General features: G+C 43.4%; 1 protein-coding gene across 4 annotated transcripts in view; it reads left to right on the forward strand.

Moving 5' to 3' along the window:
* The window catches only part of FRMD4A (FERM domain containing 4A), a 337,700-nt gene that overhangs the window by 149,997 nt on the left and 163,782 nt on the right, over positions 1 to 23,921 (forward strand). For all 4 annotated transcript variants that reach the window (XM_040413154.1, XM_040413152.1, XM_040413153.1 and 1 more), the window contains exon 3: positions 11,997 to 12,091. In XM_040413154.1, coding sequence (XP_040269088.1) covers positions 11,997 to 12,091 — 95 coding nt within the window. The remainder of the gene's footprint in view (positions 1 to 11,996; positions 12,092 to 23,921) is intronic.

Below are 23,921 nucleotides of genomic sequence, written 5' to 3' on the forward strand. Positions count from 1 at the left end.
CAATGATCATAATGTAATAAAAAAAATCTCTTTTTACTAAGTAAATGATAGGGGTAGTAATACAAAATAGCAGCAAGGCACAGTTCCACAGTATATCTCAGTGCAATATTTTCTCATTAGCAGTGTATGGATAGCAACAATGATGGTGGTTATAGTACTCCTATTTCTCTGTAAAGAACACTTTGCAGTCTCTCAGCTGAATCACAGGCATGCTATAAGGTTCTTAGTAAGTCCTTCTGCGAGGCAATGCCAGAACTACAGGACATCACTTGTACTTGTCATAAGTACCTAAAATAGGCAACATATGGATGTTGGTTCCAAGTTGCTGAATATCCATTTACCAATGGGCAATGTGCAGCAGCCCAGGAGGAATGCATGGAGGATCCCAGACCAAGTGGTGCAGAAATTTATAAAACTGGTGGCCAATCCATCTTAAGGTATGGAGGTTGGCTCATCAGTAATCCAAAGTAGGAAAGTACCTCGCTGTCTAAAGCTTGCACGGCTTTGTAAGTTCTAGACCTTCTCATGTCTGGTTTCCCTCTTTTGAGGACAGACAATTGTATGCTCAGAGATTACAGCTCCCTTGGACTGCTCAGACTAGACTCCCTCAACTCCTTTGAAGGGATACAAGAGTGCACCAAGGCCTAATGTTACTGGTGCACTAACATTTCTTGATGCCCCTGGCATTGCCTCTATAACACAATGACAAATGTCACAATGCTTTATATTCAGGCCAGGCTGCTGGTCTGATTTGTAGATTCAAGGACAAAGCTGACAGTTTTGTGTAGAGGAAGACAAACCAATGTGAATTACAGTACATACATGGCAAGTCGCCATGCCTGTCCCTAAATACTGCTGTGAAGCAAGAGGACTATTTTATATGGCTAAAGGCGTTGAGAGCCTTAAAATGTTTCAGTTGTTTTAAAAGTATGACATGCATTTAAAGAAAACACCTTTTTTGTATTTTTGTATCTTTATTTGGTGACTCACTGTAGCAGGTGTGTGACGGGATGTAAATGGACTTCCAACCCCTCATTTTAAAGTAGCAGGAACTACATTGCCCACAATGCATAGCACTAGCAAGCAGACCTGCACATGGTCATTAGATGTAGGTTCACACACAGTTTTTTGGAGAAGGTTTTGCGGCACATTTTTCTGCCGGTTTTTCCACCAAAGCCAGAAAAAAATCTGAAATATGAAAGAAGGACTTATAGTTCTCCTTCCTGCTAGATCCACTTCTGACTTTGGCTCAAAAACCTGCTGGAAAATATGCCTCAAATTGCTCTCCAAAAAACTCAGTGAACATACCTTTAGAGCAGTTATGGCCCCTTGTACATGACATCAATCATGGCGTCTGATACAGGGTGGCCCATGAAAAAGTAGCCTGCCTCCAGCGATAGTATGACAAGATGAACGAGCAAGTGGATTGGTTTCTTTTAATCACCCACAAGTCACAACAGATGCTGAAAGTGGTCTCTGTTCACGTCTATGTATATTTGGGCAGGTCGGATTATGTTGGCTGATACTGCTTGAGATGCTACAGAAGAAACAATGTCCTTCATTTTCCAATAAGACGGGGCAACATGCCGCACCTCACAGAACTCACTGGCATGGCTTCATGAACTGTTTAGGGAGGAGCGAACTGTGAGCAAGGGGTTATGGCCACCACGTTCCCCAGACCTGTCCATATCTGTGGGGAAATATAAAACAGAAAGTGTCCGCTAACAATCCACATCCCCTGGATGAACTCCAGGAAAACATCACGAACACCATCCGCAGCATCACAAGCAGTATCAGCCAACATAATCCGACCCGCCCAAAGATGCATAGACGTGAACGGGGACCACATTCAGCATATTTTGTGACACGTGGATAATTAAAAAATTAAAAAACACTTGCTCGTTCATTTTGTCATACTATCGCTGGAGGCGGGCTACTTTTTCATGGCCCACCCTGTACAAATGGTTAAAAAAGGAACCATGGCAGCAATGAATGTCCCATCCTGAAAACAAAAAGGAACACTGTAGATGGCATCACATGACCCATGGTTTTGGATTTTTTTTTTTTCAAGCTTAGCTAATAGCTTTAACATTTTTGGTCTCGGAAAACCATTTTAAAGAGGGTGCTGTTCACATAAGTGTCACGGCTTCCATGACCATTATGACAATTTTTGTGATTTTTTTTTTTATCAGTCAGGCACAGCAGGTGCTATCCTGGTCATTAAAAGCAATGGAAACCAGATAGAACTGACCTAATGGTAGTGAGAACAGAACCAAAAGGATTCTTGTTTCTAATCAACGTCACAAGGCACATGTACTGCGTGAGCTCCTACAGTGGATTCTTGGCAGATTGACTAGTGTGTTATATCATGTGGAGAGGCTGAAATAGATTCTTACACCTTTAATAATCCCCTACATGTATGTTAGAGAGTGATACTTTTATTAATTAATCATTTCCTTTGGGGGGAGAGGATTTGACAACATAGCAGGGCAAGAGTGAGAAAATAAATTCCTATCATCCGAAAATATGTCTCCAAAAGCAAGTGTCCTTTACAGGTGTCCTTTATAGCACAGCACCCATACTTGCTTCACCACCATTCATAAATCTGATGTGACAATAACATCACCTAAATGCCAATTACATAATACAGAAATTTCTTAAAAGTGAACCTGCAAATTTAGAAACCTTCTATTTGTAAGCTATAACATTATGTTAACAAGACAATTGTTCACATGTTGTGTACAGTTTCCTATCGTGCAAGGAATGAATAAATGCATCAGAAGTCTAGATATAGAATATGAGACCTCACTCATTCAGGCAGATAACAAAGGTGTGGGCAGGTTCTAATAAAACAATTCAATCTCCACCCAGCTTATCTGACTGTCAGTCTACTGAATGATGTCATTGTCTCTGGTTTGTCCTGAGCAGACAGAAGATAGGATTACATGTATCTGAGATCTGAATTCATTATCTATGTACATTTTTATTAAATTAATCCTGGCATTTCATGATGCATATTCTTCCTGGGTTAGTATTAAAGCTTCCCTCTGGCAGAGAGACAATGGGCCTCATGCATGACAAATAGTGTGGTGATAACCATAGTAACCAGATTACTTCTGTTACTATCAAACATGCTGTTGGTCATCATCCATTTTTAGAACTTCTAAGATATTATACCTGTCAAGTTACCTAAACATCAGTGATGGCCATAATTATTTGAGAACCATTTCCCTTCTATCAGAACTGTGTATAACAGGAAATCCATGGATCTTCAATTCCTATTTAGTGAAATCTATATAATATTTTTGCCCAATATCCATTTGATACCACTTTAAATCTACTTGTGATATACACAGTAAGCTTCATTTTCAAGGGTTGTTGGCAGCATAAAACATTAAAACCTAAAGGATTGAGCATATGAGAGCCAACTTGCCAAACTCTTCTTTTTGGCTATTGGGTGAGAGATTGGAGGACCACAGGCACTTTAGAAGGTTGGCCAGTTCTGCCAAAGTTGGCAGGTTTGGCCAACATTATTCAATTGTGTTATCAGCTTCAGTATTGACATCAAGTAGCTTGCTGAAAACAATTACAGTATGGAAATCCAGGAATCAGATGTGGCTCAATTATAATCCTTCAAGAAGAGATTCCATCTAGTATACAAGATATATAACTAGACTGATATATGAAGGTTTCACTTAGACATCACATTAGAAACCAACTAGCTCTATCATAAAGCTGGATGAGATAAACTACATCTACACAGCAAGGTTCACCTTTGGAATGGTCCAGTAGAGACCATGGCCATTGTAGAGAATGTTAAAGTACTTTAGTCTTCCAGATGAATTGTGAACATTGCCATGCATATCACCACTCAACATATATGTTTCCAGGTAAATAGGCTGTTTCAAGCACTAAACATCCCTTATCCACAGGATAGAAGATAACTGACTTGTGGGGGTCTGATCTGGAGAACAGGGGTCCCGTTCCCCTCTCTTGATGGAGCGGCAGGTCAATAATGCACAATTCATTCATTCTTAATAGAACTGACAGAGATGGCCAAGTACTAGTTACAAACTGATGGACACCACTACTGTGTGTATATATATATATATATATATATATATATGGGTTCTACAAGCAATACAATAAAAAACTGATAAAAGTTGCGCACATCCAAAAAAATAGCTGAAAATATTATCTATATTAAACAATTAATTAACAATAGAATTAAAAAACAATTCAAAGGTAAGTGCTGGTCCCCCTATAAATATAACATACAATAATGTATGTTGTCACTCATGGGTCATGACAAGATTAGCCATACAGTGTAAAAAACGCCCAAAAATGCTCATATAAAACCCATTATAGAAAATTGAGTCATATTTCATAAAAATACACCAAAGGCACATAGCATAACAAAGACACTTGAAATGACAATTCCCTAAAAGACACCAAATCTAGGTAAGTAATTGAATCAATCAGTAAGCACAGGAGTGCGAATACATTGAATAACTAATAATAATGTGTCATCTCATACAAACCAGTTCATTGCTGAACATAGACAGAGGAGACTATAAGTAAGAGAGAGTCTCATGGGTTGCTTTGAGCTGGTAAACTGTATAGACGGCAGATTCAGTTCATGAATGCAATATGCTTAGAGGGTTGTCCAGGATTTTACTATAGATGGTCTTTCCTCAGGATAAGCCATCAATACCTGATCGGCAGGAGTCTGATGCCCCATGTTTCTGTCAATCAGCGATTTCAAGGTAGCTCTGGGACCGTTAGTCAGTGCTAGAACTACACAACTCCATGCCACTTCGGAGGGAGCACTGCTGCAGTAATCATAAATTGCAATGAAGAATAGCCTTCAAGAGTGATGGTCGACTGAAAGAAGGGAAATAAGGTGAAATGAATTGTAAATATATAGGTGGTCTTTTAGAGAGGTTGCACTATATGTAATATATAAAAATTAATCTTTTCCCTCTTTTCCTCAAGTTAAAAGCAAAATGCGGGTTAACTCAGGACAACTAGAACAAGCTGAAGGTTATACCCAGTGGCAACCTTTACTACGTGCACATTCACAATGTTTCCAAATGTGAGCGTAACATGCAGCATATGTGAAAGAACAAACCGGCTCCAAATAAATCAGTTGAAATCCGCATTACAAACAGCTCTGTTCTTCAGTAGTGGAGACCTTCCCCCAGGTTTTTCTGTCTTCTATTCCTGGCCTATGCATACATACATACATACATGGTATTACTAATAGCACAATGACAAGTAGGCAGCTTCTTCATTTTATTATTTTAATCAAGTACATTGTTCTTACAGATATGTAGACCATTGATGTAAGGTACAAACATAAATCATGTTTTATGTTTTTGTGATTGTTTCTGACATTAGAGGACACTGAGGGCAACGCTGAATTTTCTAACCAGTCTTTTAAGACCACTTATATGTACTGTTCAAAGAGTGGAATATGGGTGTAGATCATGAATGCCAGTGCTCACCGGAAAGGAACTGCCAATGACCTAATGGGTTAGGACCGGGGGGGGACAGCCTGGCTGACCCCTTGTCTTTCAACTTCGATTTTTTTATTTATTCCCATGAGATAAACGGCATCATATGTTTCTGCATGCTGCTTATCTCCAATGAATTGCATGCCTGCTTAAAGCTGGCTCTACCCTAGAGATTTTGGATTGCTGATTTAGACCATTTTCTGCCTACCACCGGCTCCTTTTCATGATACAAACAAGTATGACAAAAGCCAAACAAAGTCAGATTTTTGTTGGAAAGTTGATATGCTGTGATGGATTTCTCAGTTGTTGTCAGATGCGGTAGTTGAAGAGCCGTTCATACCAAAAAACAGATCTGAATCAAGGGAAGACAAGACTAGGACACAGATGATGGCAGAGATCAATCTGCAACTTGTTATTTTAATGCATGCTATTGTCATCCAGCTAGCCATTCAGAAAGTGGATGATATTCCTAGTATATGACCAGCTTAAATAGAACCTGGTACATTGACCATGGTGTCTGAACTGTAGGTACTGTGTTATAGAGCAGGAGGAGCTGAGCAGATTGATATATAGTTTTGTGGGAAAAGATTCAGTGTAACTTGTAATTTATACATCTAAATTCCTGCTCATTCTGGGATTGACAGCCTTCCCTCTATGATTGTTTATAAAGAGATGCTGTCAGTCACTGATAGGACCACCTCGTTGACTTCAAAGCCTAGAATGAGCATGGATATAAATGAATAAATTACAAGTTTTATTGAATCTTTTCCTATAAAATTATATATCAATCTGCTCAGCTCCTCCTGCTCTATAACATGCGGCCCGCAATTTAATTAGCATTTTCATGGTGGCAGGTTCCCTTTAATATAGCTATTGGCTGAATGAAAGTTCTCTGAAGTGTCTATCCAGCTTATGAAGTCTTCAGGGAAGGCTTGGTTTACATCTTTTATGTAAGAGTTGGTTACAACATACCCTCTCAGTAATTATTGGTTTTCATCTATGGATGGAAGAGGCAATTTATTGAAGACTGCTTTGACAAGTGTATGTTGCTGTCCGACAAAACATATCTATTTGCTCAATAAAAATGACCCAATTGGGTGAAGATCACTTACATTCTAATTATCAGTGTCTTATTAACTGAGCTAACCTGAATTTGTATGTGTCAGCTCTGTTAAATAATGCAGGTTTCTATTTTCATATTTTTTTTTGGTATTTTTGTATGTTAATATTTCTACATACCTTTCTGTACATGAGAAATAGGGAAATCTGGTTTGTGGAGTCTGCTGAACTCATGTTTGACCCCCTGCTTGTAACATCCATTACATCAGTATCCTTTTTTCTTTGTGTGTGTGTTGTTGTTTTTTTCAGACCAAGTAAAAGGAAGGAATGAGAATGACAGTGTAGGGATTCTTTTCTAACGGTTAATTGGTGTAATAAAATAAAAAAAATTGTCTGTCTGAAAATGCTAGCGCTCTTAGATAGTCAGTCCCCTGCTCAGCAGGCACAATGAGATCAGGAATGTTTTTCAGACACACAGTTCCTGGGAAACTCAAATGTTTAATAGTTATGTACATCTTCCAAGGTCATGCATTGTCATTCAGATGGTGTAGATGACACATAGTATTTTACATCCATGTAGTTGTTTAGCTCAGTTCCTTTAAAGGGGTTTTCCGGTTTGCATCAACCTTGTCTAAAATAATCATTTATGAAGGTAGCTGAGCTGTCATTCTGTAATGTATTTTTTTTATTTTTTTTTATCCTATCTTATGTTCTGGATTTTGGTCACATGAACATGTCCATGCAGCTCTTTCTTAATTTCTATGATGTTATGTCCCAGTCATTGGGGAATGTGTATGTAACTAGCTGGGCACGAGGAGCTATAAACTAGCTGGGCGTTGTTAGCTAGCTCTATTTTGCACTACAGTAAAGAGAGAATTTTATTCTTCTATCTCTGACCTGGTTTTCAAACTCCAACACCATATAGTGGCCATTGCAATGTACACGCCCTGCCTTGCACCCATCCAAACATCTAATATCATAGGCACACCAGTTACCAGCTCCTCTCTGGCTCCTCAAGGACTCGCTGCATATACATAGGGTAAAATCTGCTGCACATTTGCAGAAAAAAAAACGCAGCAACTCTGCATGTAACAAACTGCGGAAATTCCACTGCAAGATTTCCACCGCTTTTGGCATGTCCAAAAGCCATGTTCCCATGGTCAAGATACTGACCCTTACATTTCTACCTCGCTTTTGCAGTTTGCATGTTGCTAATCCACAGTTTGCACATTGGATTAGTGTGTTTTCAATGGCAAGAAGGAAGAAGAAACATGTTCCTTCTTCATGAGGATGTCATATGTGAGTGGAAATATCTGCGACCATATGATTTGCTGCAGTTTTCGAGCAGAATGTGCACCAAGATCCGCATGTAATTTAAGTCATGTGAACATATTTAAAGAGCTGTCTCACTTCAGCAAATGGCTTTTATCATGTAGAGAAAGTTAATACAAGGCACTTAATAATGTATTGTGATTCTCCATATTGTCTCCTTTACTGGCTTGATTAATTCTTCTATTACATTGTAGACTGCATGTATCCAGGGGCTATGGCCACCGCTGCAGCACAGATACAAGGTGGCTGGCATAGACGCTCTCATGGTCCTGGCCACCAAAGAGGCTGGTGCTTTTTCCTATAGAGTGCAAGCACGGCCACCGCTGATGGATTGCAGGGTGGTCGTAACCATGAAAATGAGCAGTGTATAATGCGATGGAAAAATTAACGAAGCAATATGGACAATCACAATACATTAGTAAGTGCCTTGTAGTCACGTTCTCTACATGATAAATGCCATTTGCTGAAGTGAGACAACCCCTTTAAAAGTGCTCTCCATTCTCAAATGTGGAAAGGGCCTCAACTTTCATGAACAGTTCAATAGAGCATTGTGCATTTACGGAAGTGAAGCAGACATATTTAAAACTCACAATTGCTTTAAAAAGCTGTTTAATTGGTGTCCAAATGCACTAAATATATTTAATACTATATAAAATTCATTTCCGGTGCATAGAAATTGAGTCACAACCACTCAGACTGTCCTAAGCTATGACACAGAAGCCTTTTATGCAGTGTGTGATCCTCGGTCATGCAATGGGTGAGATTCTCCTGGGCTCACAGTATAGACCCATTGTTCAGTGGAAGAAGATGTGAGTCATGCAAGTGTGGTTACAAGTAGCAGTCAGTGCCTGTTACAGCTATGTCATAGATGCTTACACATCACATGGACAATGGATGTATCATTTCGCAAGGAAAGATAAAATCGCTGTGACCAAAATAATCTATTATACCAAAAATGGACAAGCAAGAACATATGATGCAATAACTCATCATTATAACATCGTATTTGATATATTTAGAACAGGCATGCTCAACCTGCGGCCCTCCAGATGTTGCAAAACTACAACTCCCACAATGCCCTGCTGATGGATTTCACTGTGAATGGCATTCTGTAGCTTTCTATAAACTGTGATACATAGCAGTTGCAGAAGACAGTGCAAACAACTCAGTGCAAAACTGTTTTTTAGTCAAAAGTGCATGCGTGCAAGTAAAAACAATGTCCCCAAAGGTGTCCATAGCCTTAAAGGGGTAATCCAATTTCTCAAAACCCCCCTACATGTGCCTGGCCCCTTACCGGTAATATACTTACCCCGCTCCCGGTGCTGCTCCTAGTCCCCACACCGCCACCGCTGCTTCTCCCTGCACACGGATGAAAACATCCGGTGTCGGGGGGGAACAGCCAATGGCAGACGGGGACGAGCCGCCCTAGCATCGCGGTTGACACTAGGGAGGCTCGTCCCTGTCTCTGCCTGCCATTGTTTTCATCCGTGTGCAGGGAGAAGCAGCAGCAGCGGTGCGGGGACCAGGAGCAGCGCGGGGTAAGTATATTACCGAGGAGGGGCCAGGCATATGTGGGGGGGAGGGGGGGTTCAAGAAATTGGATAACCCCTTTAAAGACATGTTACAAATAAGAAGAAAAATGTTTGAGGTTGAGTATCCTAGTCTTGAAAGGGGTTGTCTCTCTTCAGCCAATGTCATTTATCATGTAGACAGAGTTAATACTAGACACTAATATATTGTGATTGTCCATATTGCCTCCTTTGCTGCCTTGATTCATTTTCTATCCCATTATATACTGCTAGTTTCAAGGGTTTATGACCACCCTGTAATCCAGCAGTGGTGGCCGTGCTTGCACCTTATAGGAAAAAGCGCCTCGCTGTAGTGGTGGTCATAATCCCTGGGTATGTGCAGTGTATATTGCGAGGGAAAAATGAATGAAGCCAGCAAAGGAGGCAATATGGACAATCACAATACATTAGTAAATGTTTTGTATTAACTTTCTCTACAGGGTATATGCCACTTGCTGAAGTGAGACATCCCCTTTAATGTATAATTCTATCTTTACTATGTAAACATGTCAGTAATCAGACATTTTATTTGCTATAAATAAGCATCTTCTGTATTATTTTTAAATGGCATATGGCAGGGTTCTCATGTGAAAATTGATTTGATCTTTTTATTTACTTAAAGGGGTTGTCCGGGTTCAGAGCTGAACCCGGACATACCCATAAATTCACCCAGGTATGCTCCGATGCTGTCCCTTGCCCTGCGTGGATCGCGCAGGGCAAGGGCTCTTTTATTTAAAATCACACACTGCCGGCCGGAGGCTTCCGCCCAGCAGTGTGTTCGGTGACATCACTGGCTCTGATAGGCAGGCTTTAGCGCTCCCCTAGCCATTTTACAGGATAGGGCAGTGCTAAAGCCCGCCCATCAGTGTCGGTGATGTCACCGGGCTCACTGCTGGACGGAAGCCTCCGCCTGGCAGCCCCATGGAGAGCCCGGTTCGTCATCGGAACTCCAGAAAATGCCTTTTCCGTGCGCGATTTAGCGTAGGGCAAAGGAGAGGGGGGGCTGCCTTGGCAAAAATGGGGATATGTCTGGGTTCAGCTCTGAACCCGGACAACCCCTTTAAGGCAAGAATAGACAGACTAAAGGCCTCTTTACACTGCCAGATGTTCAGGCAGTTTATAGCTAATGAGCATTCCCTTGAACGCAGTAATCTGCCGGTGTAAAGATGTTGCTGATTACCTGATGAACGAACAAAATGCTTGTTCATCGGGTAATAGGATCATTGGTGCGGACACCTAAATCAATGTTTGCCGGCAGCAAATAGTGCTGTCTAAACAGCATCTGCTGCCAGCAAACAGTAACTTAGTATGTGGACGAGCAACGGCATATGTGATTACTCCTCCCTATACTATGGAGGAGATCACTGCATGTAAATGCAGCTGTCTCCTTCACTGATGAGCAGTTGATTGTCAGGAAGGAACACTTCCTTCCCAACAATCATCTGCTTAATTGGGCCATGTCGAAGGGGCCTTTAGGTTGTGTTCATATCTTGGTTCTAGCATCCACTTATTTCTTTACCAGCTATGCTAAAAACCTATACAATACTGTAGGATGCGAACAGAAGAGCATCCATCATATATTTTGGTGTACGCAAAAGTGCGGTAGACTCTCATTTTGCATCTGCAAAAAACTTCAGTGAAGGATTTGATTTTTCTATTGAAGTCTGTGTAAAACAGATGGCTTTTTTGTTGGCAACCATTTGTAGATGTTTTTAGCAAATCTGCTAAGCGGATCATAGAAAGAGAAAAAACTGTTTTGCATATCATAATGTATCTGTGTCTTTATAACATATCTATCTATCTATCTTTTTTATATATATATATATATATATCCTATCTATCTATTATCTATCTCTCTATCTATCTCATATCTATCTATCTATCTATCCATCTAGTATCTATCTATCTATCTATCTATCTAGTATCTATCTATCTATCTTTCTATCATCTATCTATTATCCATCTATCTCATATCTATCTATTATCTATCTATCTTTCTATCATCTATCTATCTATATATCTATCTATCTATTATCTATCTATCTATATATCTATCTATCTATTATCTATCTAGCTATCTATCTACCTATCATCCATCTGTTAGTTCGTCTAAACTAAACAGCACTGTGTAAATGCATTGGTACAAGCACAATTTAAAAAAGCAAGAAATCAGCAGCGCTCCAAATGGGCAAAGTGAGAAGAGAAGTAAACCTTTTTCACCCATATGTGCAACGTTTCAGCCGTGCTGCATGGGGCCTTTTTCAAGCCTTTATCTATGTATCTCTTCTCTATCTTTTATGTTGCACATTTTCAAACTGTCATCTGGTAAGAATGAAGCATTTTATTTACTAGATGATAATGCATTGAAGTACTGTAGTTTTTGTTCACCATAATCAGTAGGGTCTCCTTTGAATCCTTATTCATTTCTTAAGAAATATATCAGCACACTTTACTGTCTGTATGCAATTATGTACATAATGTATCACGGCCCTTGATAAATCACATCTTTCTTCTTTTGTAGCCAAAACTGCTAGCCAAGGAGCTGCTTGATTTAGTGGCATCCCATTTCAACCTGAAAGAAAAAGAATATTTTGGGATAGCCTTTACAGATGAAACGTAAGTTGATTGAATTGATTGAAGCTCAGTGTATGCAATGTATTTTATGCAATTTACAATCAGATTGCTACTTACTACTGACATATAAAGAGGGAGATTTATTAATGCTTTAATGCCACTTTTGTCGCAAATTATGGCACAAAGTGGTGAGAAAATGGGCAAGGGCTTAGCGTGAAGGGTTGGAACCTCCTATAGTCCGCTGGATTTACTTTAACTTATGCCAGAGACTGACGTAATTTATAGCTGAAGCCTATACCAGACACTAGCTGGTGTAGATGTGGAGGACACATCTCCCTCTTAATAAATTTGGCACATCTCACTCTTGGGCATGGGGGAATCAAGACTGATATGGGAACACCAGTCACTATGAGTGCTTGATCACCTTCAGAGAAAGACCCAATTATCTAATGTCAACCATACTGGAAAGCCAAATAGCTATTAGATACCTGATACATATAGCACCATAGTCCCTCATTGTATGTATTACTCTACTGCAAGCTGTGAAAGCTGTAGAACCAATTATATGAAAATGTTCTCCTTCATGTAGATTTTTTTAATGTAAACGTCCATATGCTCTATGCAAGCAGAATATATTCCTTTCTACCTGTTGAAAACAACTTTCTGTGTTAAATGAGATCTCACAATGTGTAATAAAGAGCAAAAGAAGGGAATGAACTAATATAACATCCTGTGCCTTCTGCCCATAAAATGTTCCTATGTGGCCTGTAAGCTCCACTTGTGCCATATTTGCCTTCTTTGTAATGTCTTGAGGCGCTCGTTCTTTTTAATGAGGAACAACTACTTTTTGAAGTTTCCAGTAATAAGGTTTGCATTGAAGCTTTTGGAAAGTTGTTGAAAGCATGCATAATGTATTAAGCCTTGGTCTGACTAAGCATCCCATTTTGGAGCTGTGACAAAGTGAAGTCACACAGTATAAGGGATTTTCACTTCCACAAATCATATCGGTCAAGTCTCTGTATCACCTGCATAGGATTTCTTGTACTAGGTTGTTGGAATTTAGTTAAAACTTCAGATTCCTGTTTTTTCCATACACTATAGGCCTCATGCACACGGCCTAAAAAGTATACTGCTACACCCAGCTTTTCCACAGTCTGATCTTGTCCACCCCTCTCATCTCTCCTTCTAAATCCTGGTATGTCTTTTCTGAAGCATTAATGTCTCCTTCCCTGCTAGATTTATTGAGTATTTGTTTGCATTGACTATTTCACCCCTGTATCTGGTCCTCCTTGATTAGGCCATATGTCCCTCCCCTCTTGGTCACACCTGATTGAACACTGAGTGGTATAAATCTAAGTCCTTTGGTCTTCCAGACCTTGGTCTTTCCAAATGCACATCTCTCAAGTGCCACTCTTAAGTGCACTGACTGAATTATACCAGAATTGGACCAGAAGGGGATGACAGGTAATTACAGACATTAGTTAATGCAAACAATGTTTCAATTTTTCCTCTTACTCTTCCCACTTTTCCAACACCTCCTGAAATACCCACACATCCATTCACCCAGCAAGGAACTATTCATCTCTTCTTACATTTTACCTTCTCATCTGATCGCTTGCACAAACCTGTTTGCCAACATAAAACACTTCCTTCCCAAACACACACACACTCCTCATGCCCTCTCTTATTCTCATCTATTAACACTTTCTCTGCTTCTCCTTACTGCTGGTGATATCTCTCCAAATCCAGGACCCCCTCAGCAAATCCCCACTATCACCTCCATGTCCCACCACAAATCTCCTTCTACAAATTTCTCCAACCCCTTAAACCTAATAACCATTCCTCTGACCCCTGCTCCTTTGGTTCCTCTTGCAGGAGCATTATGGAACGCGCGCTCTGTCTGTAACAAACTGTCGTACATTCATGAACTGTTCATCTCTCAAAACCTTTCCTTTCTGGGTCTCACTGAAACATGGCTGACACCCTCAGACACCTCCTCCCCTGCTGCACTCTCTTATAGTGGATTTCAATTCACTCACACCCCCCGCCCCGGCTGCAAACATGGTGGAGGAGTTGGTCTCCTCCTATCAGACACCTGCTCCTACAGCCCAATTCCACTGCCACCCTCCATTACGCTCACCTCATTTGAAGTACACTCTGTTCGCATCTACTCTCCCTCCAACCTTCAAGTAGCCGTCATTTACCGCCCTCCAGTCCCAGCCACCATCTTTCTTGACCACTTTAACACCTGGCTACTACACTTTCTTTCTGCCGACATCCCCACTATCATCATGGGTGACTTCAACATCCCTATTGACACATGCCACTCGGCTGCCTCTAAACTCCTGTCACTCTCTTCCTCCTTCGGCCTATCACAGTGGTCTTCAGTTCCCACCCACAGAGATGGTCACACTCTGGATCTGATCTTTACCCGCCTCTGCTCCCTATCTAACCTTTCTAATTCGCCTCTCCCCCTATCCGACCACAACCTACTCACCTTCTCTTCACTGGTCTCTTCTGCTGCTCCCCCGGTCCACACTCTAACACACCCCCGCAGGAACCTTAAACATCTCGACTTTCACTTGCTTTCCGACTCTCTTCTCCCACTCTCTACCATCTGTTCCCTCCTAGACCCAGAAGCTGCTACCACCCTATATAACACCACAATAAGTACAGCTCTGGACACTGTTGCCCCCCTCACACACAACAAAACCCGAAAAATCAACAGACAACCCTGGCACACCAACCTGACCAAAAAACTCAGACAAGCTTCCAGGGCTGCTGAGCGGCAATGGAAGAAATCCCATTCAAATGATCATTTCACCGCATACAAGCAATCCCTCCTCATATTTAAATCCTCACTCGCTAATGCAAAACAGGCCTACTTCTCATCTCTCATATCTTCACACAGCCCTAAACAACTTTTTAGCACTTTTAACTCCCTTCTCCGCCCCCCAGCGCCCCCACCCTCTCCTCTCTTCTCAGCTGAGGACTTTGCCAAATATTTCAAACAAAAGATAGTCAACATCAGAGAAAGCTTCACCACACAGTCCCCACAGACCCTCTACACAACGGCTCGGTCCCCTTCTCCCAAAACCCGCTTCTCCACCATTACAGAAGAAAAACTCTCCACTCTACTCTCCAAATCTCATCTGACCACCTGTGCACTTGACCCAATCCCATCCCACCTCATCCCTAACCTCACCACAGTCTTTATCCCAGCCCTAACTCATCTCTTCAACCTATCACTAAACTCTGGTGTCTTCCCCTCTGCTTTTAAACATGCTACCATTACACCCATCCTCAAAAAGCCTTCACTTGACCCATCTTCCTTGTCCAGTTATCGCCCCATATCACTTCTTCCGTATGCCTCAAAGCTACTTGAACAACATGTCCATTCAGAACTGTCCTCCCACCTCTCCTCCTGCTCCCTCTTTGACCGCCTACAATCTGGCTTCCGACTCCACCACTCGACCGAGACTGCCCTTACCAAAGTCACCAATGACCTACTGACAGCCAAAACCAAGAAACAATACTCTGTCCTCCTTCTCCTTGACCTGTCCTCTGCCTTCGACACTGTTGACCACTCCCTTCTGCTGCAAACTCTCTCATCTCTCGGCATCACCGACCTGGCCCTCTTCTGGATCACATCATACCTCACAGACCGGACATTTAGCGTCTCCCACTCTCGCACCACCTCCTCGTCTCATTCCCTCTCTGTTGGTGTCCCGCAACGCTCTGTCCTAGGACCCCTGCTCTTCTCTATCTACACCTTTGGCCTGGGACAGCTCATAGAGTCCCATGGCTTTCAGTATCACTCCTACGCTGACGACACACAAATCTACCTCTCTGGTCCAGAAATCACCACCTCCTATCAAGAATCCCACAATGTCTATCTTCTATATCATCCTTCTTCGCCTCTCGCTTTCTAAAACTTAACATGGATAAGACAGAATTCATAATCTTTCCCCCATCTTGTTCAACCCCCTCAACAGACCTATCTATCATGATCAATGGCTGCACACTCTCCCCGGTCAACAAAGTCCGCTGCCTTGGAGTGACCTTGGATTCTGCACTTTCCTTCCGACCGCAAATCCAAGCTCTTTCCACCACCTGCCGCCTCCAACTCGAAAACATCTCCCGCATCCGTGCTTTCCTTAACTTTGAATCTGTGAAAATTCTTGTACATGCCCTCATTATCTCTCGCCTAGACTACTGCAACATTCTCCTCTGTGGCCTTCCATCTAGCACTCTCGCACCCCTCCAATCTATCCTCAACTCTGCTGCCCGACTAATCCACCTCTCCCCCTATTACTCCTCTGCCTCTCCCCTCTGCCAATCCCTTCACTGGCTCCCCATTGCCCAGCGAATTCACTTCAAAGTACTAACAAATACATACAAGGCCGTCCATAACCTGTCCCCTCCCTACATCTCTGAGCTACTTTCCAGATACATCCCCACACGCACTCTTCGATCCTCACAAGACCTCCTTCTCTCCTCTCCTCTTATTGCCTCTTCCCACAATCGACTCCAAGATTTCTCCCGTGCATCCTCCATACTCTGGAACTCGCTACCCCAACATATCAGACTCTCACCTACATTGGAATCCTTAAAAAGAAACCTGAAAACCCACCTCTTCAGACAAGCCTACAACCAGTGACCCCGCTGCCTCTATACCGCCATGACCAACTTAACTCGCACCTACTGTGTCCTTCACCCATACCATATAGATTGTAAGCCCTCACGGGCAGGGCCCTCTCTCCTTCTGTACCAGTTTGTAACTTGTCTTGTTTATGATTAGTGCAATTGTCTGTATTATGTATGTGCACCGCTCATCATATGTACAGCGCTATGGAATGAATGGCGCTTTAATAATAAATAATAATAATAATAATAATACTAAGAAACACCATTTTATTCATGTATCAAAACTAGCTAATTATTTTCACACTCAGTCCATAATTTCTAGCGTAAGGCTTCAGAGAGTGTTTTGATCTGATTTATCTGATCAGATGAATGTAGATAAGCCACTGATGTTATCCTAAAAATTGCATGTCTTGTCATACTTTATATCTGTTCTTCCCAAATTCTCGCTGAAAATTAGTGGAGAGAAGTTTGCATTGCTTGTTCCATGGTAGTTTTGGAACTCATAGGTCCTGATTTATCAAGACTAGTGTGTGTTACACCGGTCTGTCTTGATAGGGCCTGCACTTGATAGGCGTTTAATTTATGAAACCAGGGTTTTTCAAACTTTCTAATGCTAAAAAAGAAAGTAGGGGAATGATACATTTCCCCCATAGTATACAAATGCTTTCTTTTTGTGTAATAATCCAAGGCAGTCATAGAGATGTAAGGTCCTTTTACAAGTTGATTAGCACTCATACCTTGATACATGCCAATGAGAACTTAATGGAGGATGAACAGAGGAAGATTGGCCATAGACCCTACAGGGAAATTTCCCTGTGGGCCGATGCCCAGGGGGCCACCTGAGCCCTCCTCACGGCCACCAGGTACATAATGATCTGATTTTCTCTTATGCACCTAGCCATCAGCCGCAGGTGCCCTCCTGAATTCAACTCTATCTTCGTCCTCAGGACAATGATATCGTGGAATACTGTGGCACAGGTGGCAGTATCTTGTGCTGCACCGTGCTATTTGGTTCAGCTGAGGCAGTATATTGCTCTGTACTATGGTATTGCTGGCCCTGCCTACTTCTGTAATTCTCTTGTCCCTGCCTACATATGTTGGCCCTGCCTAATTGTTGCCCCACCTTCTGCTAATTTGGACCCCCCTGCAACATTTGGCCACTTTTACATTTTTTTTTCCAGGGCCGCTTTTAGTTCCCAGTCCGCCCCTCAGGATGAACGATTCTTCATATACTTTACATTATGTTGGCAGCACAGCCACTGTTTACACAGGGAGAGGTGCCAACCAGCGACCATTTCTATACTCCCATAAGGGATCCAATCAGCTTATAAACGTGCATTTGCTTGTTTGTCAGCTGATCATGGGGGTTCGGATGGGCTAATCGTTGGACCATGTCAAAAGCCCTACGTATATGCAACATATACTGTACCATATCCATGTACCTAGAGTAGAATATTGGGAGTAGAATATTGATGACTTATCCTCAAGATAGGACATCAATATCTGATCTGAAGTTGTCCGATTTCCAGCACCCTCGCCTATCAGCTGTTTGAAGAGGCCATGGAGATCCAATGAGTGCAACAGCCCCTTACAGCTTACTAAGCTAAGTGCCATACATTGTATTGCGGCTGTGGTTGATGCCTTAGCCCAGACCTAATAATGTTAAAGGGACTGAGATGTGACAGATGAACATGACGTCCCTGGCCTAGGAAGAGGCTGCAGCACTCAGATGGTCAAAGTGTTCAATTTCTTGTCTCCAGCTTCCATAGGAAAAGGAGATCTGATGTTCTAATCTAAAATAAGAACACATACATACTTAGTACCGTATTTTTCGCCCCATAAGACGCATTTCCCCCCTCCCCCAAAAGTGGGGGGAAAATTCCCCTGCGTCTTATGGGGCGAATACTAATGAGCGCTTCCATTATGGAAGCGCTCATTAGTACGGGAGGACCAGGAAGCTGTGAAGGCTCTGTACTCACCGCTTTCTGGTCCTGAGCGTGAGGGCGCTGTCACGGCTGTATGTGAGCAACAATAGTAATTCACAGTACAGAGCAACTGACTGGACCCAGAACTAGGGAGGATAAAGGGTGACCCCTGTCCGACCCTCAACGCTTTCCCTATTCTGCTAAAGCACATGCCCGGATCTAAATGGCGGAACGAGGCATGCCCACGTGCCTAAGACTAATGACCACTGTAACCCCTACAATAGTGGAAGGGGCACGGCCACCAGTGCCCTACTCAGTATATGGAGGGAACCGTGGCCACCTCAGATCCAGTCAGAAAACAAACAGGAATACAACAATGTCTGCAGACTTAGCTGAAGGTGTTATAGCCGCAGAGAAGATGGATCCAAGGACAGGCTGGCAATATCCGGAGTGCTAGCTGCAGCAGAACACAGGTCCAGTGAACTGATAGCTACAAGCTAAGAAACTAAAGCAAGAGCTACAACTGAAGTGAGAACTATAATCCACATCCTATCATAGGAGGAGGGGTGATATAAGGAGAGGGAAATCAAACACATGAAGAACAGCTGTGGTGAAAGAAACCAAAAGTAAACAGAGTAGTGAGAACTCCTCCCAGCTCTAGTAGTGACATCATCACAGGGGTGGAGAAACAGAGCTGTGAGAACGTCCCAAAGCTCTGGTAGTGACAGTACCCCCCCCTCTACGGTTGGACTCCGGACACCCAGGACCCACCTTCTCAGGATGAGCCCTATGAAATGCCCTGATGAGGCGAGTGGCTTTAATGTCCGACACCGGAACCCACATCCTCTCCTCAGGACCATAACCCTTCCAATGAACGAGGTACTGAAGAGAACCGCAGACAATGCGAGAGTCCACAATTCTGGAAACCTCAAACTCCAGATTGCCATCAACCAAAATCGGAGGAGGAGGCAAAGAGGAGGGTACCGTGGGCTGGACATATGGTTTTAAGAGAGATCTGTGAAATACATTATGTATCTTCCAAACCCGTGGAAGATCAAGACGGAAGGCAACAGGATTGATGACTGACAAGATTTTATAAGGCCCAATAAACTTGGGACCCAATTTCCAGGAGGGAACCTTCAACTTAATGTTTCTAGTAGACAACCACACCAGATCACCCACATTCAGGTCCGGACCAGGCACACGTCTCTTATCAGCCACACGCTTATACTTCTCACTCATTTTTTTAAGATTACTCTGAATCTTTTGCCAAATGGTAGACAAAGACGAGGAAAATCTCTCCTCCTCAGGTAAACCAGAAAGAGCCCCTCCCGAGAATGTCCCAAACTGCGGATGGAACCCATATGCACCAAAGAATGGTGACTTATCAGAAGATTCCTGACGACGGTTGTTCAGAGCAAACTCAGCAAGAGGGAGAAATGAACACCAATCCTCCTGGTTCTCTGCCACAAAACAGCGCAAATATGTCTCCAGATTCTGATTGAGGCACTCGGTCTGACCATTCGACTGCGGGTGAAAAGCAGAAGAGAAGGACAGCCGAACCCCCAGGCGAGAACAGAAAGCCTTCCAGAACCTGGACACAAACTGCGTGCCTCTATCGGAAACAATATCAGAGGGAATGCCGTGCAATTTAACAATATGGTCGACAAAAGCTTGCGCCAACGTTTTAGCATTGGGTAAACCAGGGAAAGGTACGAAATGAGCCATCTTGCTAAAACGGTCCACCACCACCAGGATCACCGACTTCCCCGAGGAACGAGGAAGATCCGTGATAAAGTCCATGGACAGGTGTGTCCAAGGACGGGAAGGAATGGGTAACGGGAGAAGGGAACCTGAAGGCCGTGAACGAGGGACCTTAGCTCGAGCGCACGTCTCACAAGCAGCCACAAAACCCTCCACCGACTTACGAAGAGCCGGCCACCAAAATCTCTGAGCAATGAGATCTACCGTGGCTCTACTCCCGGGGTGACCAGCAAGAACCGTATCATGATGCTCCTTAAAGAGTTTGTGACGTAGCTCAGGAGGCACGAACAACTTCCCAGAAGGACAACGGGCAGGTGTCTCAGTCTGGGCAGCCTGGACCTCGGCCTCCAAATCGGAATATAGAGCAGAAACAACTACCCCCTCCGCCAAAATGGGACCCGGGTCCTCGGAGTTTCCTCCTCCCGGAAAACAGCGAGAGAGAGCATCAGCCTTCACATTTTTTATCCCAGGTCGGAATGTAACAACAAAATTGAATCTGGAGAAGAACAGAGACCATCTGGCCTGTCTCGGATTCATACGCTTGGCCGACTCCAAGTATGCCAGATTCTTATGGTCGGTAAAAACGGTGATAGGGTGCCTGGCCCCCTCCAACCAATGGCGCCATTCCTCGAAAGCCAACTTGATGGCCAACAACTCCCTATCTCCCACATCATAGTTTCTCTCTGCCGGGGAGAGTTTTTTAGAGAAAAAGGCACAGGGTCGCCACTTGGCAGGGGAAGGGCCCTGGGACAAAACCGCACCCACACCCACCTCGGAAGCATCTACCTCAACAATAAAAGGTAAGGAAACATCGGGATGCACCAAGACGGGAGCAGACGCAAAATTCTCTTTAATCTTAGAAAAGGCTGTAAGCGCCTCCTCCGACCAAGAGGAAAAATCCGCCCCCTTTTTTGTCATGTCAGTGAGGGGTTTGACAACAGAGGAATAATTCAAAATGAACTTTCTGTAATAGTTCGCAAAACCCAGAAAGTGCATCAATGCCTTCTGATTCTCAGGAAGCTCCCACTCAAGTACAGCACGGACCTTCTCGGGATCCATGCGAAAACCAGAAGCAGAGAGGAGAAAACCCAGAAATTGAATCTCCGATACCATAAAAAGACATTTCTCCAGCTTGGCGTACAATTTATTTTCCCGCAGAATCTGCAGAACCTGAAAAAGATGATCCTGATGGGTCTGAACATCAGGGGAAAAAATCAAAATATCATCAAGATACACCAATACAAATTTCCCCATTAAATGATAGAAAATACTATTAACAAAATGCTGAAAGACGGCCGGAGCATTCATCAGGCCGAAAGGCATAACGAGATTCTCGAAATGCCCGTCAGGGGTATTAAAGGCCGTTTTCCATTCATCCCCCTCTCTGACCCTGACCAGGTTGTACGCGCCTCTCAAATCCAATTTGGAAAACACCTTGGCCCCAACAATTTGATTGAAGAGGTCCGGGATCAGAGGAAGGGGATAGGGATCGCGAATCGTGATACGGTTCAGCTCCCTAAAATCTAGGCAAGGTCTCAGAGAGCCATCTTTCTTTTTAACAAAAAAAAAACCCGCAGCCACAGGTGACTTTGAGGGACGAATATGCCCCTTTTCGAGACTCTCGGAGATGTAAGTTCGCATAGCGATTCTTTCCGGTTGTGAGAGATTGTAGAGGCGTGCTTTTGGCAGCTTGGCGCCGGGAATGAGGTTAATGGGACAGTCAAACTCCCGGTGAGGAGGTAGCTCCTGAACACCGCTCTCGGAAAACACGTCCGAGAAATCAGAGAGAAATGATGGCACCGTTTTAGTAGACACCTCTGCAAAAGTCGCTGTGAGACAATTCTCTCTACAAAAATCACTCCACTCATTTATTTGCCTTCCTTGCCAATCAATAGTGGGGTTATGTCTAGTGAGCCAGGGTAACCCCAAAACTAGAGGAGACGGCAATCCGTTAAGGACAAAACAAGATATATCCTCCACATGAGTGTCACCTACAGCTAGCCGGATATTGTGAACAATGCCCTTCAGAGATCTCTGTGAGAGTGGAGCAGAGTCAATAGCAAAAACAGGTATATCTTTATCTAATGTGCAAACCTGAAAACCATGCATGGCTACAAATTGAGTGTCAATAAGATTGACGGCAGCTCCACTATCGACAAAAATCTCACAAGAAATGACTTTGCTCTCTAGCGCCACCCTGGCAGACAGGAGAAAACGGGAACTGCAGGTCAGAGGAAAAGCATCAAATCCTACATCAACTTTGCCCAAAGTAGCAGATGAAGCAGAACCTGATGATTTACCTTTTGAGATTTTTCTCTTATTATCGCTCTTAGTACGGTTCAAGAATCTCCTAGACGGACAAACATTTGCCAAATGACCTATGCCCCCACAACAAAAACAGACCATACTCTGAGGACTAAATCCTCTTTTATCAGGGGCAAGTCGAGCTAGCTGCATGGGCTCCTCCTCAGAGGGGAGCGAGACAGGATGAGGCCCCTGCACACTGAATGAGTCCGCACCACTGCCCCTAGACTGACAATGGTTGGACAGAGAGGTCTCGTTTCTTTCTCTTAGACGCCTGTCAAGGCGTACCGCCAATGACATGGCAGACTCTAAGGACGTTGGTCTCTCATGGAAAGCAAACGCATCTTTTAATCTCTCCGAGAGACCATGACAGAACTGACTCCGGAGTGCAGCATCATTCCAACCCGAATCAGCTGCCCATCTCCGAAATTCAGAACAATAAAGCTCCGCAGACCGTTTGTTCTGGCATAAAACACGTAGGTTAGATTCGGCCAGAGCAACACGATCCGGGTCATCATAAATCTGCCCCAGGGCCACAAAAAATACCTCCACGGATCGAAGGGAGGGATCCCCTGATGGCAGCGAAAAAGCCCAAGTCTGAGCATTACCCCTGAGCAGGGAAATGACAATCCTCACCCTCTGCTCCTGATTACCAGAAGAGTGAGAACACAAGCAAAAATGGAGTTTGCATGCCTCTCTGAAACGAACAAAATTCTCACTGCCCCCGGAGAACATCTCCGGAAGTGAGACCTTTGGCTCGCAACAGACTCCATGAGCCGGAGCAGGGCCCAATGCTTGAAGCTGGGTCATAGATTGACGGAGATCCGCTACTTCCAAAGAAAGACCATGCATGCGGTCAACCAGGTCAGAAAGCGGATCCATGTCAAAAAAGGACGGTTTTGGTGGATTATAATGTCACGGCTGTATGTGAGCAACAATAGTAATTCACAGTACAGAGCAACTGACTGGACCCAGAACTAGGGAGGATAAAGGGTGACCCCTGTCCGACCCTCAACGCTTTCCGTATTCTGCTAAAGCACATGCCCGGATCCAAATGGCGGAACGAGGCATGCCCACGTGCCTAAGACTAATGACCACTGTAACCCCTACAATAGTGGAAGGGGCACGGCCACCAGTGCCCTACTCAGTATATGGAGGGAACCGTGGCCACCTCAGATCCAGTCAGAAAACAAACAGGAATACAACAATGTCTGCAGACTTAGCTGAAGGTG

This window comes from Bufo bufo, chromosome 1, assembly GCF_905171765.1.
Source record: "Bufo bufo chromosome 1, aBufBuf1.1, whole genome shotgun sequence".
Taxonomy (NCBI): Eukaryota; Metazoa; Chordata; class Amphibia; order Anura; family Bufonidae; genus Bufo; species Bufo bufo.